General features: G+C 34.2%; 1 protein-coding gene across 1 annotated transcript in view; it reads right to left on the reverse strand.

Moving 5' to 3' along the window:
• Positions 1–836: 836 nt before the first annotated feature.
• LOC127856150 (ER membrane protein complex subunit 4-like) overlaps positions 837–17,982 on the reverse strand; it is a 31,071-nt gene continuing 13,925 nt past the window's right edge. The window contains exons 2-5 of the mRNA XM_052392186.1: positions 11,599–11,722; positions 9,967–10,120; positions 4,655–4,815; positions 837–1,901 (exon numbers count right to left, since the gene is read on the reverse strand). Of these exons, the coding sequence (XP_052248146.1) occupies positions 1,866–1,901; positions 4,655–4,815; positions 9,967–10,120; positions 11,599–11,722 (475 nt within the window). The 3' untranslated portion in view covers positions 837–1,865. The remainder of the gene's footprint in view (positions 1,902–4,654; positions 4,816–9,966; positions 10,121–11,598; positions 11,723–17,982) is intronic.

The raw sequence follows: 17,982 nt of genomic DNA on the forward strand, positions 1-17,982 counted from the left end.
CGCATTCAAAGGTTTAACCTTTTGCACAAAGCCATTAAGTCATGTTTTGTTCCCAAAAATGTCAAAAAATTGACAATGGCGTCTTCAATATGTCATAATTATAACCAAATGAGAGATCATCTAGAGGGAATAAGCATTAAGTCCGGTTTACACAACGTTGTCCATGATTAAGCGAGTGCTTGTATTTTTAAACTGTTCGCGTGTATGGAATGTATGTGTACTCATTGATATCTTGTTCACCGGAATTTCCCATGTTTATATCGTCCCCAGCTGGGTTGACCCATTTATGCCTAGTGGACTCTCCCATCCTTCTAATTAAATTGGATCAATTTATTTCCAATATTAGGGATTTTTAGTATATGTATTTCTATATTTAGAACATTTCTTACATAACTTCTTTGAAGCAAACAGCGCAGACCCTGATGAGACGCCGCATCATGACCTTTTTTCTAGATGCTAGGCACAAATGGGTTAAAGTTCAAAGTGCAGGAGACGTCCCTTCTAGAGACGACCCTTGGTCTTTCCAGTGTCCGGGGTAAAGCACCTAGTGTACTGCTGCATGGCTATCGACACAAGAAAGACGTCAGGAGCTCTGAGCCCATTGTGAAAGTACTAGACCACGAGTTATCTCCCTTATATAATACGTGAAGTAAGTCTCATAAAACAGCAAAGATGTGAATGACAACTGAGCGTGACAGCATGGACGTAAAATAATGAAATGCATGTTCAGAGTATAAAAGTATGTTTGCTTCAAATCAGAATTAAGTAAACAATGAATCTTAATTCAATGACGTTCAATCATGTTGAACGATTTTCATTGTTAAACATAACACACGTTAAATGTATATTTTCCAGTTTATTACGTTATCCCATGCATGTACATATTACAATTCATGGAAAGAACTACAACACATTTGCAATGATATTGCACATTAAGTTTTCAAATTATAATTCATTCTAGTAACAGCAAGTGTCGAATATATAAGATACGATTTAATGCCACCAAACATAAGCATGGTTTTCTTATAAACGTTGTGTTCAGAAAAAATACATGGTATTCTTTGAAAAAGTTTGATTACTAGGACAAATCAACTATAGAGCACAGACCCCATCCCTTGGGTGCCTTATGACAGAATATCCAAAACACAGTACCTAAATTTCAAAAACAGGTGTACTCATGTGCCTTAAATTCAAAAATAAAATGCTCAGTGGTTTAAGTTTGAAGAAATTTTTATCATAGACAATTTACATTTTAAAAAATCAACCCATTTCCAACTGCAGGCTTTGTTCTTGTGCATTCAAAACATCCTAAAGGCAAGGCCTGGGGCATGCTTGGGTGTTATTTTGATAAAAAAATCGTCCATGAATATTCGACAGAACATTTATTTAATAGATGTAGATTTCAGGAATTAATTAGATTCTTATATATAGATATGAAAAATGATGATGTACAATATTGAATTAAAAATTACTATGTTACAAAACCAGAAATTTAGGCGATTATCTTCAGCAAAAGATATAGAGATATCCAGACATGTGAATCAAAAAATGTCCCCCTGATAAATCTTGACATTGGCATTTTACAGAAGTTTGTAATGTTGTGGAAATCTTAAACCATTCTTAATTGACACCATAACATTATTGTTGGACATCATATGTTTCTGTGATTGATAAAATGAAGATAGTTACACATCCTTGATGTTACAACAGTCATTCACAGTTTCTACTTCTCTCTTATTTCACAGTTTCAAGACTGTTGGAACGACTTCAGTCAGCATGTCTTGAAGATGTTGAGAAAAGGTTCATCAGTTTTTCCACTTGGTATGTAGACAATTCACAATTTCAACTATGTATACAGGTATTGGTTATAATGCGACGCCACCTCCGGACCACTCAATTCTCTGAAAACACAAGCGTACACACAATGTGTATCTTAATTCAAGTTTATTTTTCTCACTATCATGCAGTCCAAAGGAAGGCAATATACCCTGACTTGATCCTTTTCACCTTTCAGAGTGACCTTGACCTTGGTTCATATCGCATGACTGCCTCATTCTACTGCACATTGCCACAATGGGATAAACATTTGATGAACGTTTGATGACATTCATAAAGGGCAAGGCCATATAAATTAGACACAAAAATACTGGCTCAAACATTGAACTTTAGTTTCGTTTTAACCTATTTTTGTATTAATTGCATCGAAAGCCTCAGGCTTATTGATACGCTCTCAGATCTGTTTCCAGGGCCTAAAACAAGTACTTGGTGTCTTTTGGGGAGATCTAAAGAAAGCTCCCAGTGGGGATCAAACCCGTGACCGCCCCATCGCTAGTCAGACACCATATCCATTACACCACCTTGACACTGAACATTGAACTTTCAAGTGTGACATTCAGCTGGACTGAGTGCCTCCTGCATTTTAATGGCCTAAACATTTGAGCTAAGTTTCATGACAATCCTTCAGAGCGTTAAAGGGACCGTCAACCAGATTGAAGAAACAAAGAAAAGTTCTAAACTACCGTATTTTTTACAATTATTAGTTTTTATTGATTAAAATAGCACGACTGGTAAATTACATTACTTGAAAAAATTTCATATTATCAGTATATTCCATAATAAAAATTTTCTATGTGAAACTAAAAGTACATCGTGAAAATAGGTGACATAACCATAAACACACTATAAATAATGCAAGTAGATTGATCATTTTATATATAAAATATATACAACTCACTATGCATGCACAATTTGCATTCCTGGGTTTACCATGTGACAATGATGATCAATCTACTTGCGTTATTTAAAGTTAACTGGTAGTTACCTGGTACACATACTCAGTAAAATTTTATTACAGAATATACTGAAAATATGAAAACTTAGCAAATTTTTCAAGTAATGTAATATACCAGTCGTGATATTTTAATCAATATCAACTAATAATTGTAAAAAAAATATGGTATATTAGAACTTTTCTTTTTTTCGTCAATTTGGTTGACGGTCCCTTTAACAAGATATTGAGCTGACCAAACAATGGAGGCTTAAAGCATGTTACCTTCTCCGACAGCCTAAGTGACTTTCCCTAATGCATATTGACTCAATAAACTTACCTTTAACTCAACTCTACTCAACTCAGTTTATTAAGTAAATAAAGACCATTAGCAATGTACACAGTATTTGACACAAAAGATAACATATTTTTGTAGTTGCAAACGCATTTACTTACTTATAAAATATATCAACCTATAACATTGTGTTAATGTTAATATAAAATATATCAGCTTATTAAATTTTGATGATACACATACAAACATAATTTCAAAAGTTTTTCATTATCTGTTATGCTCTTCAAAATTATTAAAGTCATATACAGTATTTCCACCAATATACCAGTTACATGTACAGAGAAATTTTCTACGGACCACTTCATATTTACTTTTTACAATTTCATGAAAGTCCTGGTAAAGATATAAGGCATATGAAGCTGGCACTAAAATATTTAAGATTAACAGAATAAAGCATTCCCATATGAAGGCATTATAAAGTCAGACTCAATCTCATTTAAACTCATGACACTTTATGCAAATGATCCCTTCACCACTTAGATACGTATTTTGATGCATTTGTAGTCCCTGAGAAGGTTAAATTTAATCAAAGACCTTTCTTACTAGATTCAAGTTTTTAAGGCTTCATTTCCAACCCTAAGACACTGATGAGCATCAAAAAGCATAAAAACCTGAACATACTGCAAGTTACTCGCAGGCTGTTCTGGTTTTAAGCTGTTTGCACATAGCCATTTTCACTTTGCTTCTGAGTGGGAAAGGGTTAATGCAAATACAACTTTACTTCACAGTTTTGGAAATAGTTTATCCATATCATTAAATGATAAAGATATCAAGACATTTACTGATATTAAACTGTGAAAAATTAACACACTCAATCCACCATTGCATAATGGTTACCTTGACAGATTGAATTTACCCATATTTGTTTTTCGTCTTTGGGGGGAAAGGTGGCCAGGCCTTTAAGAATGGGAAGTTCTTGACAAAAGTGCTTTTTTTTCTTAATAATGATAAGTTTTTTCCTTTAAAAAATAAATTAACATAATTTGATTGATCTGCTACAATGCTAAACTAGTTCTTAATCAGACTGGTTAGAAGAAATTGTTTGAATCATGTACAAAAAAGCTTCTTATTTATTCATGTTTGTCTTAGTTTAGTTTTCTTTTTTTTCATAATAAATCATTCACTGTGGTGGGGAATTATTAGGCATTACAGTGAAAAAAAATATTTTGAGCAGGGCAGTGGGCTAACATTTCAACCCCAAATAAGAATTAGAACAAGTGCACCGCATAACAGGTGCCAACGCTCAGCTACGGGTGCAGTTTTGAATAAATAAAAGCCTGTCAGATTTTTTTTAGAGGTCACAGTGCCCTTGACTTTTGACCTAGTGACCCAAAAATAGGTGTGGCGTGAAGAACTCATATAGGTGCATCTACATATGAACTTTCAAAGTTGTAGGTGGAAGCACTTTGATATAAGTGCAAAATGTCATGGTTTAAGCACAACGCCGGCGGACGACGACACCACAAGCTGGCTATTACAATAACTCGGGTTTTCTCACTGCAACAATTGCATAATGCTAAGCTTTCAGGTACCTTTTGTGCTTCCAAGAAAGCCAGCCAATCAGAAGACGTAGTTGGTAAAAGTCCCATGGTCTGACACTTGTATACGGCCAGTCCGAGACAGACCACATTGCCCAGTATGTAAACAAACTTCTGTATGAGATGCTGTGGTCCTTCTATCATCTTAAAGATTGCTGGAGGAAAGAGGGGGAAATAGTAAAACATGTCATAACTGTTAAATCTAATAAAACACTGATGAATGTTCTTCCATTAAGTTGTCAACCAACATAAGCTCTTTAACATCTCACAATTCTCTCCCTTGCATTCACAACAAGACTGGAGGAGTATTTCCCCTTACATTGTGAATAATATATTAAACTGTACAAAGTTAACAATAAATTCAAAAATAACAACATGAGGGGAAAGATCTCAGATCACTAGAATGTAGAATCACTAAGATCAAGGTTCACTTGCATTTCCGATATCTAGAATCTAGAATCACTAGGATCTGATTCACATGCATTACCAATATCTAGAATCAAGAATCACTAAGATCTGATTCACTTGCATTTTGGATCACTAGGATCTAGGATCATTAGAATCCAAAAAAGTACAAGGTGCTGATTAAAAAGGGGCAGGTTGGATAGTCAAACAGACGGTGAATATTTTTTTGCTTATTTCATTTGAATTTCTTAGCTGTTCTTGCACGCAACAGTGTAATATAATATTAATGATAGGCAATTTTATTTTTGCAAAATATATAGCTTCTTTTTCATATGTTAACATTCAATAGCCTAGAAAAACGTGACGGGATGACCAACAAGAGCTGTCAGAAGACAGAGGGCTCGACTATTCCAGTGCTTGACAGTATAACGTAAGCCATCATGGGGAAATTGTTCATATTTAATAAGGTCATGGTAATATAGTCATATTTTAAGTGGAAGAGGACCATAATTGAAACATATTGATCGCTTATGTTTTAAAGAAGTTGTACTTTATAGACGATTCTGAGTTCAGGTATATTTTCCACAATCTATTGAACATTTGTTAAGACATAAAACAAAGTAATAAGATTTTATTTCAAGTTTGATAGCAATAGCTTGGGTGGGATGGTCCTTCAAAAATGAAATAAACAAGGCTATTGTCAAGCAGTATTGTCCCCTACCGGCTCCACCATTGTCAGAAATTCCACCATTTTCAGATTTTTTGTTTGGTTTTTGGTTGCCATAGCAACCACAATTTTTGACGTAGGAACGAAATGAAATGACGTGCATAATGTCCATATTGCCATCTATCCATGTTGCAAGTTTCATGACAAAATATTAAGAACTTTTAAAGTTATTGCAGGATCCAGAAAACCACCATTTTCAGCAGTATTTCTAGTCTATTTGTTGCCATAGCAACCAGAATTTTTGACGTAGGAACAAAATAAAATGACTTGCATAATGTCCATATTGCCATCTATCCATGTTTTAAGTTTCATGAAAAAATATTAAGAACATTTAAAGTTATCGCAGGATCCAGAAAAGTGTGACAGACAGACTCACAGACAGACAGACGGACACACAGAGCGCAAACCATAAGTCCCCTCCGGTGAAACCGGTAGGGGACAATAAATATTTGTTTGTTTTTTAACCATGTTTCAAAAAAAATAATCTTTTAAAGTGGGGGGTGGGGGGTGGAGAGGGGGGTATAATGTGGAGAGGGTGGTAATTTATTAGATTATCTTTCTAAAATAAGAAAAAAAAGGAAAACAAAAACTTTTTTGGGGGGGGGGATTCTAGGGTGGGGCGTGGAGGATGGTTTGAGTGGAGTCCATTGTGGTATGTCAGGTAAGCGTTGTTTTGTCAAAGTATGAATCAAATCTGATCATAAATAAAGAAGTTAAGGCAATTTAAGCAAAATTCAACTTGCCAGGTACAGTACCCTCATGATAATAAGAAAGTATTTGAAGTTTGAAAGCAATAGTCTTGATACTTTAGAAGTAAAGTGAATCTAAACACAAAATTAAAAAAAAATATTCAAAGTGACTAAGTAAAAAAGGGCCATAATTCAAATAAAATGCCAACAAGAGTTATGCAACTTTTCCTGTACAGTCCCCTTATGATAGTAAGCAAGTGTTCCAAGTCTGAAAGCAATTAGAACTTTGTCACAGGCGTGATATATACCCCCACGTGTCGCATTGACACAGACTTTTTTGCATGCTGTCTTCACAAAACAAGAGAATCTAATTTATGGCAATTTTTAAGAATTATTAAATTATTATCATTTATGGCCATTTTTGACCTTTGAACTCAAAGTTTGACCTTGACCTTGGAGATATCGACATAATTCTTTTGTGCGACACACCGTCCAATGATGGTGAACAAATGATTTTAAAATCTCACAATGAACAACATAGTTATGGCCCGGTCAAGCTCATTTGTGGCCATTTTTGACCTTTAAACTCAGTGTGATCTTGACCTTGGAGATATCCACGTAATTCTTTCGCGCAACACACCGTCCAACGGTGATGAACAAATGTGCCAAATGATTTAAAAATCTCACAATGAACGACATAGTTATGGCCCGGACAAGCTAATTTATGGCCATTTTTGACCTTTGAACTCAAAGTATTACCTTGACCTTTGAGATATTGACGTAATTCTTTCGCGCGACATACCGTCCAATGATGGTGAACAAATATGCAAAATGATTTTAAAATCTCACAATGAACAACATAGTTATTGCCCGGACAAGATTTTGGGACAGACTGACCGACAGACAGATTGACAAAGTAACTCCTATATAGCCCCCATTACCAATGGTAATGGGGGAATAATTATAGCTATGATACTTTAAAGAGTAAAATGGACCAACACACAATACTTAACCAAATGTTCAATTATCTAAGTATAAAAGGGGCCATAATTCTGTCAAAATACCAGTCAGAGTAACATAACTTTACCTGCACAGTCCACTTATTATAGTTAATAAGTGTTGCAAGTATGAAAGCAATAGCTTTGATTTTTTAGGAATAAAGTGGACCTGAACACAAAAAATAACCAAATTTTCAATTTTCTGTGAAAAAATGAAAAAAGGGCCATAATCCTTACAAAATACTTGATACACTTGTCTGCTCTTGTTTAAAGATTGGTAAAGAAGTATGCAAAATATAAAAGCAATATGTCTAGGAACATAGAAAATATTTGAGGTGTGAGGTGGTACGCAAACTTTTACATTTCCACGCTCACGCTGACGTGAGTAGGATAGCTCCACTATATATATATATATATATATATATATATATATATATATATATATATATATATATATATATATATATATATATATATATATATATAGCTTATTAGCTTAAAAGGAGCAGGATGCAGAATCTTTACCTAAACATGGTTAGAAGGACATACAGTACATAATCACATTTATATTCAGAATTAACTTACCGTTAATTTGTTTCACTCAGAAAGGAATATATTTATTTTTTTGATTTAATACTGAAATCTCAGTTTGTTTTTTTAACTTGGCCGGAAAACTGCTGAAAATCTTGTAAACAACCATACAGAATCTTTCATTGAGAAACTCATTGTTTTAATTTATTTAAACTATGCCCGGATGTGAGGTGTCAGTCTGTAAAAGGTCATAAGGCAGGGGATCCATTTTTACAACTACTCACGAGAGAACAATATCCTTAAGAGAAATCACCTTAAAGGAGGCATTATCACACCTGTACATATTACAAAACTTGCTGTTTTAACAAGACTTGAAGTATTTCAAGGCAGTTACATAGCCTTATTTCCTGGGTAATCTGCTTTATCAGAACTTAGTGCACATACTTATGCAATGGCCAGATGTGAGTCAGAGGGCGAAGTTAACCCATTTATGCCTAGTGGACTCTCCCATCCTTGTAAATTGGATCAATTTATTTCCAAAATTAGGGATGTCTAGTGTATTTATATCTATATTTAGAATAATTCTTACAAAAATTCCTTTAAGCAAACAGCTTAGACCAAGATGAGAATCTGGGTCTACGCTGTTTGTCAAGGCCTTTGTTCTATTTTTAAAATAGCTGTAGAAAAAGTTTCATGACCAGTCAGGACACAAAGTGCATTGCTTTACCAGGAATCGAACCCTAAAACTCACTCAAGTGCTAGGCTCTTCGCAAAAAAGTAAGCTACAGGATGTTACACTTTAACCAGCTTTTAATACATTGGGAATAGAACTGGTGCTTGGCCATTTGGGAAAACAAGTAGACCATGGACCCTAAGTCGCTCACCTGAGACCTACAGAAACTTGACTATTCTGAAAAAGAATGAGCTGATTCATAAAGATTAGACCAAAAAAGTGACTTCTAGAGTATTAACACGTTTTTTTAATTGACCTAGTGACCTAGTTTTTGAGCTCACATGACCCAGTTTCAATCTGAGATTTCATTGGGACAAATGTTTTGACAAAGTGTCATGAAGATTAGCCATTACATCTGGCAAAATATAGCATCAACAAGTTTTCATTTAAGCCATATAAGAAAAACTGCCCATCCTCCGGGCTGCAATGTCTTTTTTAACAAACCAGAATAATTTTCTTACTTGACATCATTAGAACAAATATTACTGACTAAATTTGATTTAGCACTAAAATGTGACTTCTAGAGTGTTAACAAGGTTTCAATAAAGCCATAAAAGGAAAATGTTCCCAGCCCCTGGCTGCGATGATTTTGAAAAACCATAACCATTTTTGAACACAGCCAAGCTATCATTAGCATGGTTTTACTTAAGCAATTTAAGAAAAAATGCCCCGCCCCTAGGCGGCCATGCTTTTCAACAGGACCAAAAACGTTTTCGAAGTCAGCCAAGATATCATAAGAACAAATGTTTAGTAACTTCTAGAGTGTTAAAAAGGTTTTATTATAGAAATATAACGAACAATGTCCCGCCTCCTGATGGCCATGTTTTGCAACCAACCAAACTATTTTCAAACTAATCAAAGATATCATTTGAACTTATGCTCTGACCAACTCTTCCAAGACATTATTGGGACACGTGTTCTGATCATAAGCATGCTCAGGTGAGCTAAAAATAAACATGAAAAAAAAACATGAATTAGAAAAATTGGCATGGCAAAATCTTTAGAATGGCACAAACCTATGTAAATGTCTACTTCCTTTTTTCTGAAATGTTCAGTTTTAGTGCTCATTTTCTTTGTTTACTTGTTAATAATGCACTTTTGGAACAAAATTGATGCAACTTTCCTTCCTTTTGAGAATGGGGAATTTTGAAATTTTTCCTTGATTCGGAAAGTTCCTTTTGCAGGCACTTTATAACGAAAGAAAAGAGACGCTGTTGACTTACTGTTGGAGGCAGACATAAGGGCCTGAATGGGCCTGAAGAACATCATGCCCACCATCATGATGGGGAAGATAGAGATCGTGTTGCCTGCCATCCACAAGATGAAGAAGTTCATGGGGATCTGTTTAATCGGTCCCAAAGCAATGTTCCAGCCTTTCTGAATGATGAACATTAAATTGTTAACAATTTGATAAGGATCTTTGTCTTCAGTCACATGGCAATATTAACCCTTTCAGTGCGGGAACCGAATTTTGAAGGCCTTTGCAAACAGTTTGGATCCAGATGAGACGCCACAGAACGTGGCGTCTCATCAGGATCCAAACTGTTTGCTATTCGGATACTATTCTTTGAAAAAAACACAAAGAAAATTCTTATTTTAAATTCAGCAGACGACATTTTTAGCTGAAGACAAATTTCCCAGCATGCAAAGGGTTAAAGCCTTTCGGAATGGCAAAAAAAGTTTAAAACATAAGATAATCAATATCAATTTTATTGACCGGACAAGACATAATTCCAACCTTCTTGAATATGAACATTATATTGTTTACAATCTAAGAGCTAATTGACAAGAGCACACTTGACTTTTCATAAACCCGTCAGAATGTCAGGCCTTTTTTCTAAAACAAACTGTTTGTATGGTAGGTAAAATATCTTAGCTATCAAAGAATTATCAATTTTTCTAATTACAAATCCTTGAGAGAAAAAAGCTTGACTTTGAGTGGAAATTATTTTGCTTTATTTACTGACACAGAATGTACCTGGTGACCTTGACTAAATATGAACCATATGCAAACAAAATTTAATTTGTCTTAAAACATAACAAATTATATATGCTTGTATTGAGTAAATGCTAAATTTTGTGCTTATATATGATATTCATGATATTTGTTTAAAGAAGCCGCGCTCTGTGAAAAGGGGGTTAAATGCATGTGTGTAAAGTGTTGTCCCAGATTAGCCTATGCAGTATACACATGCTAATCTGGGACAACTCTTTCATCCTTAATTTGATTTTTGCGAAGAAGAGAATTTCATGAAACAAATAATATCGTAGAGGCGGAAAGTGTTGCCCCTGATTAGTCTGTGCCCACTGACACTTTATGCACACGCATGAAACCCGTTTTTAACGCAGCACATATATTGAGTAACAGTTACCTTGACCTTGATTACTGTCATAGTTTGGAAGATCAAAACATGGATGGATGTAGTCAATATATATTGGTAAAGAAATAAATAGTGCCTTCTATATGGAAATCAGGCCTATCATCACGCTTTCAGCATTTCAACATTTTTATGAATACTCTTTTTGCTTATAAAGGCTTAACTGTTCATTGAAACTATTTTTTCACCTACTTAAGTACATCAAATTCAAGTTAATCCAGAAGAAAATTAACCGTCACTCTAGGAAATGGGCTTTCAAGCATGGGAGTAGTGTCATCCCAGATAAGCCTGTGCAGTCTGCACAGGTTAATCAGGGACAACAGTTTCTGCCTAAACTGGATTTTGTTTAGAAGAGAGAGTGAGGTCCATGAATAGCCGGTGCTGACTGCATAAGCTTATTTGGGACGGCACTTTCCTAATATGCATTAAGCCCAGTATTCCCATAACAAGACTCAGATGGTTGACACTTCAAATAACCTTGATAATGAGATGCTCGTCCTGTTCCTGCCTCTCTGTTTCCTTCCTGCTGCTTAGCTCTGAGTACCCGTAGGGATTCTGGACAGTGGTGTGAGACAATGAGATCTGCTTCTCCCCTTTCATCCTGCAAATAACATGATGAATCGTTGAAAAATAGTATGAGCAGTGGCACAAATGCTGCTGATGTGGCTCCAGAGAAGCCTGCGCTATTGCAGAGTCTGGTCAGGTGATACCCTGTTTGCTATAAAGACAGCTCTAACGGTCTCATTAGCAGACAAAGTAGCTCTAAATCAGACCATTAGAATGAGCAGGCTGGGCTGGAGCAATCATGGCCACATACATGTGTATGTCATAAGACCTGTTTTGCATAACACGGATCATATCCCCTCAACTTGGTCATGTTAGGGGAGAAGTTGTGTGGCGGCCTGGTTAGCTCAGGCGGGAGAGCACTCGCCCTGTTAGAGAGGTGTCCCGGATTCGTGTTCCGGACTGGCCGTACAATTTTCTCACCCTGTAACATATAAAACTTAAAATATTTAGATGTTTTCATTAATAGGGCTGATACTAAGGTAGTCCATATAAACGGACTCCCAGAGCCTTTGATAATTTTTGCTATGGCGGCTCTGGCAGTCCATATGCACCCCTTCATAAACATGGGTGCAGTTCAGCGCACGGAATCCGTGCGCTTCACTAAACAGACGTCCTTCAAGATAAATTGAGGAAAATAACGAATAAACTTCATAAACATGTTAAATTTACCTGAATGGCAACCTACGGAGGTTATCCTTTGCATGCACCCTATAAAAACACGACGATGTTTCAACACACTTTTCTCGCTGACATTATTATATTTAAATTTGAAACAGTGTATTCTGTATCAAAAACCACATCGTTATCGACTTTAATAGGCTCCATCACATAACCCGACGTGCAAAATATTGGTGTATACTGCGACCTAACCAATATTGGGTCAATTTTCCTATATGGCCAATACAGCGTACAAAAGAAAAACTAAGTCAATAAAAAACAATTATTTCTTGCTTTAATGGTACCATTTGGATGAGATTGTGGTTTAGACAGGTAAACTTTAATAAGTTCTTGCAGTTTCAGTGTTCCTTAACCCTTGCATTGTTGATAACATTTTGTACCCATGCACAAAAGAGAGCGCATTGCAACTCTTAGCAACCCATTGTGTTATAAAGCTGAGAGTTGAATTATTGCAACTAATACTATGGATGCCCAAGGATGCTACTACTTAGCAATCATTAACACGCTGTTTTTTTAACTGTATAAGTTTGATGGAGATCCAGCCATAAGTTAAATAGGAGTTTAAAACACAAGCTTGGGGACTAGAGCGATTAATGCATCCCTCTCCGTGAGTAAGGGTGTCACGGTACTCCGTCGGACGGTATATCCTTATAGTCTCCCCTCGGTACGGTTCACGATACGCCTCCGAGTCTGTACGGTACGGCATTTTCCATGACGCATTTCAAGGGAAGTAACTGTAATTCACCCAAAAAATGGCGGAAGTTGAATTAAAATTACCTCCAGCAAGCTTCTAATAAAAAATATGGAATCTTTTTGTGTTATCAGTAAGAAAGTGGTAGGCCTTTATTTCGTATAAACATTTGCTTTATATCACGACTTTAGTCGCTACGAGTTTCCTAAGCAGGAGCTGTAATTGTGTGATTCCGCTGAGAATTTCGCAAATTCTTTGAAACCATTAAAATTAATTTTCAATCACTCAAAAATGTACTGTCTTGCCTACGTCATGAAACAAGGTGCACTATTCGACTGGTTCTATGAATTGCGCTTGGAGTTTTTTACGGCACAAGCAAAGATAGCCAGTTTCACTAGTTGGTAAGGTTAACAGTCAACTCGTACCTAAGTCAACTTGCACGGTAGTCAACTCGCACGTTGTTTGGTTAACTCGCACGGAAGTCAACTCGTACCTAAGTCAACTCGCATGGTAGTCAAACTATTGATGTGTTATTGGGTTCTAAATGAGTTATTTATGCATAAAAACAAATGAGAAATACTTTCAGAGTTTAGTTCAATACTTTTTATTGCAATATTTTCACAAAATAACAACAACAAAAATTCACAAAATATTGTTTACACCATAGTTACATTATCGGCACATTAAAACAGATAGTAAAAGTTCTTTTCTTTTAACTATTATTATTAATTAGTCTATTATGTGAAGTTGGAAAACGACATTAATTCTAGAATGGACTGTTTCAGCTTCATTTGCTTTGTTTTGACCATGCAAATGTCAGTGGTCATAAAAACAAAGATTAAAGCCATAGAGTACAGAGTTCTCTATTAAAAATAGATGGACCTTTGCTCATGCACTGTATGGGCAAACCCTCTTTGCTCATACACAGCATGGGCATATCCCATTTGCTCATGCACCGTATGGGCAAATCCCCTTTGCTCATACACCTTCTGGGCAAACCCTCTTTGCTCATACACCGCATGGGCATACCCCCTTTGCTCATACACCGTCTGGGCAAACACCCTTTGCTCATACACCGTCTGGGCAAACCTTCTTTGCTCGACACTAAACATGCATGGATCAGGCTCCATTAGCAATAGTTGCTCATATATGTATGAACAAACAATATGCAATTGATTTATGCTGAATGATTATGTGAAATAAAGATAGGATATTTGTTGTTTTTTGGTAAAGAGATCACAGAAACAGAAATTATTCTTTTCGTGAGTGGCGAAGCAACAAGTGAAAGTATTTACTTTCAATGATCACGAGTTAATAAAATTAGATAGTCTATTGAAACTAACACATTTTCTTAGTATTTTATGCCAAGTTGACAAACTTACTGCTATAAAATCCATGTTTATCAGAAAATTCTGCGGGAATCTGAATTATATGACGCTACGTCATTTCACAATTTTGCATTTACTGTAACAAAAAACAATGAAAAATTACAGTGAGAAATAATGATATTTTTCACTGTTTGAACAGTGAAATATACAGTTTTTGTCACACATATTTCACTGTAAATCATCAAAGAGCATAAATTGATATGCTGTTATTGTATAATTTGTTAACACATCTGGATGTGTTATTTAAAAAATAAGAACAACAATTTTCAATTTTCAAAGTCATATTTTATTGTTTTCCCTGGTTTATTTCATTTGGAAAGTTTTTGACATGTATGGAGACTTGTACATTAGGTTTAATTTTTTGAAATTTTTTTTTTAAAGAACAACATGCACTCTTCGAAGTAAGTTTTTTATTTTTGGTTGTAATAGATGACCATTTTTTTCATCAACAATCATTAATACAGTTTATTCCATTTTATGTGCATTTAATTGATGAAAAAAAGAAAGCAATTCAAATTTTAAACAATTCTATAAGCATGCTTTTAACCATTATTTTCTATAATTCATGATGAAAATTACTGGAAAACCGATAATTTCATAGGATGAAAAATATTTTTTTTCATAATACATAAAATAACACAGAAACAGAAAAATTAATTAACAGTCTTGCAATGTTAACAATGATGTACAATTCATTGTGTTTTTAAATAATGAAATTTTTGTATGAAAATTGACATTTGTCTCACTCAGGTTTGATAAAGACTTCAAATTTAATAATGTAAAAAAATTACTGTTAATGCACTGCGTAATTTGACCTATAATTAGTAAATTCACCAAAAAGATATTTTAAGCAGATTAGTATGTAAATGTGACAAACATATTGTAAGGTAGACAAATCTGTTTAAAATAATAAAAATACATAGATTATATATGACATTATCAACATGTACAGTCGTTTACAGTCATTCCAATAAAATATTAAAATCTATTTCAGGAACTTGACGGTAGAATGTATATTAAAAAAATCACACATGTGATTGTTTTAAAGCAAAACCATAATAAATTTATATATAGCACATACACATTAATTATAGAAAAACCAACAAGTTAAAATAAATAGATTGAAATATATAACAATATTGATTGGAAGTTCACATATAACTTTGTTTTTAAAAACTCCAAAGATACATTATATACAATGGCTTCAAACTAGAATTGTACACAGAATCGTGGGTACAAAATATCTGTTATTTAATAATATTGATTAGAAATTTACACATAACTTTGTTTTTTAAAACTCCAGAGATACATATATACAATTTCTTCAAACTAGAATTGTACACAGAATCTTTGGTACAAAATCTCTGTTATATATGAAATGAAAAGTTTAAATGACAATCTATCATGTTATTTTTGTAAAAAACATGAGGAAACCTTAACTCATCTCTTCAATCCATTTTCAACTATATAAAACATTCAATGATTCTGAACAACATCAATTTGCCCAACAGTTCTTGCCAACATGTGCTCGTTGGAATTTTTTTATGAAGAATTGACCCCATCATTATTTTATTTTATTCTTGAAATAAAATGGTATGTTTTTATTTGTAAAAAAAATAGTAAAATCCCAACATGTCCAGGGCTAGGAAAGACTTTTCAACTAGCATGGGAAATTCAAAAGCACACCATTTCCCTAGACTCGGAATTTCCAAATTGGTCAGTTGTTGCATTATTTATGCTATGGACCCATAACGAAAAAATGTCCTTGTGTTAAATTGATGTGCACTGAAATGAATATTTGAACTATACACTGTGGTGTTGGTATCACATTTTCTTTTCAAATCTGTATTTACCATTTACACGAGAAAACAGTGATTGTATTACAAATTTCCATATTATGTTACTATAATTAAGATCCCTGTCTTATATAGAAAGTATAGTTACTACATGTTGTACTTGTATTTTTTGTGCTTTTACAAAGATTTACTAAGTACACATGCATACATTGTACACTTCTTATAAACTTGCATTCTGTTTATAAACTTGCAAACCATGTAGCTGTATACAAACACAACAGTTTCTGTATTCAAATACTACTTGTTTGTAAGGTATGAAGTAGGATCGACCACTCCTTCACAAAGTTTATCCTATTTCTACATAAAAACCGATAGAATAACTACTGATACTATAAACTTGAGCTCTAAACTATTGATATTTGTTGAGCATGTTTTTTTGCGATCTCTACTTTTAAAACACTGTATGATACAACATGATGTCATAACAAATGATGATGTTTAAAGTAAACAAATAGCTCATTGCAAATATTGGGAAAGCATTGCTATTGCTTTGATTTTAGGGCGATAAACGACCACAAATTAATCGGATAAATATAATATTATGTGAGGGTCGGATAGAGATCAAGATTATAACGCTTGGCTTGAAGCTTGCACGATAAACTTGATCTCTATTGGACACTCACATAATATACCCTATTTATTATGCAAGACAGACACCATAACCACTACACCACTGCCACCACATGCAGAGGTTGATATGCACACACTTAATCACACTTCTATCATTACTTTTATTTCCTCTGCTCTTATGCTTTTGTTGGTGTGAAACAAATAAACTATTATCATAAATCCATGTTTGACACAAAGTGTTTTCTTTAAAAGATTGAGGAATTTTTTTTGCTTTTGAATTTCATTAACCAGTTAAGGCATACAATTATTAACCTTGCATACCACGGTAATCAATTATCATTATGAAAACAGAAATCCATGTTTTCAGATGATACTCTTATTAGTTTAAGGCGAATGACCAATTGCCACAAAAAAATGTTTCTATGTTTTGCATTTTTTCACGCCACTTGTTTTCTATATACAGAAATCAAGTGTGGGTTATTCTGCAATAATTATGTATTTAATTGCTATTAACACATTATGTTTGTAAGATGTGGAGTAGGAAGGCCTCGACATACGCATACTTATTGAGGATGTAAATAAAGTTTGTTTAAATAAAAATAAACATTTTAAGTAAAACAAACTTGCTGTTTGCCATTGCCTTAAAAAGAAAAAAAGAAAGTATATCCTATTTTTTATTTGTTATGAAACGTAATTAAAAAACATTAAGAGCATATCAGCTTGTCAGTAGCATCAATAAACATGACTTCATTTAGTTTCTACGATGTTTGTTCTGAATTAAAGTTAAGTCATGAGCAAAATATTTATGAATGAAAACAACTTCATATGTTAGTACAATTCAATGACGTCACTAAAAAGGGAACTTTGTACTTAGAAGGGCGAAGCATTGAAAACTATAGTTTATGTTCAAAAGCTTGAACCAATCAATCTGAATCATGTTAGAATCTAATTAATATTTTTTTATGAGTGTTTGTTGTTGAATAACCCACAGTAAGGAGTATAGATGCATGTTATCAAATCGCTCGTGCTGTGGGTTATTCGACAAAAAATCATCATAGAAAATTGTATTTCTTAATAAGAAGTGTGATTAAGTGTTTGTAGATGCTCTAGT

This window comes from Dreissena polymorpha, chromosome 13, assembly GCF_020536995.1.
Source record: "Dreissena polymorpha isolate Duluth1 chromosome 13, UMN_Dpol_1.0, whole genome shotgun sequence".
Classification (NCBI taxonomy): Eukaryota; Metazoa; Mollusca; class Bivalvia; order Myida; family Dreissenidae; genus Dreissena; species Dreissena polymorpha.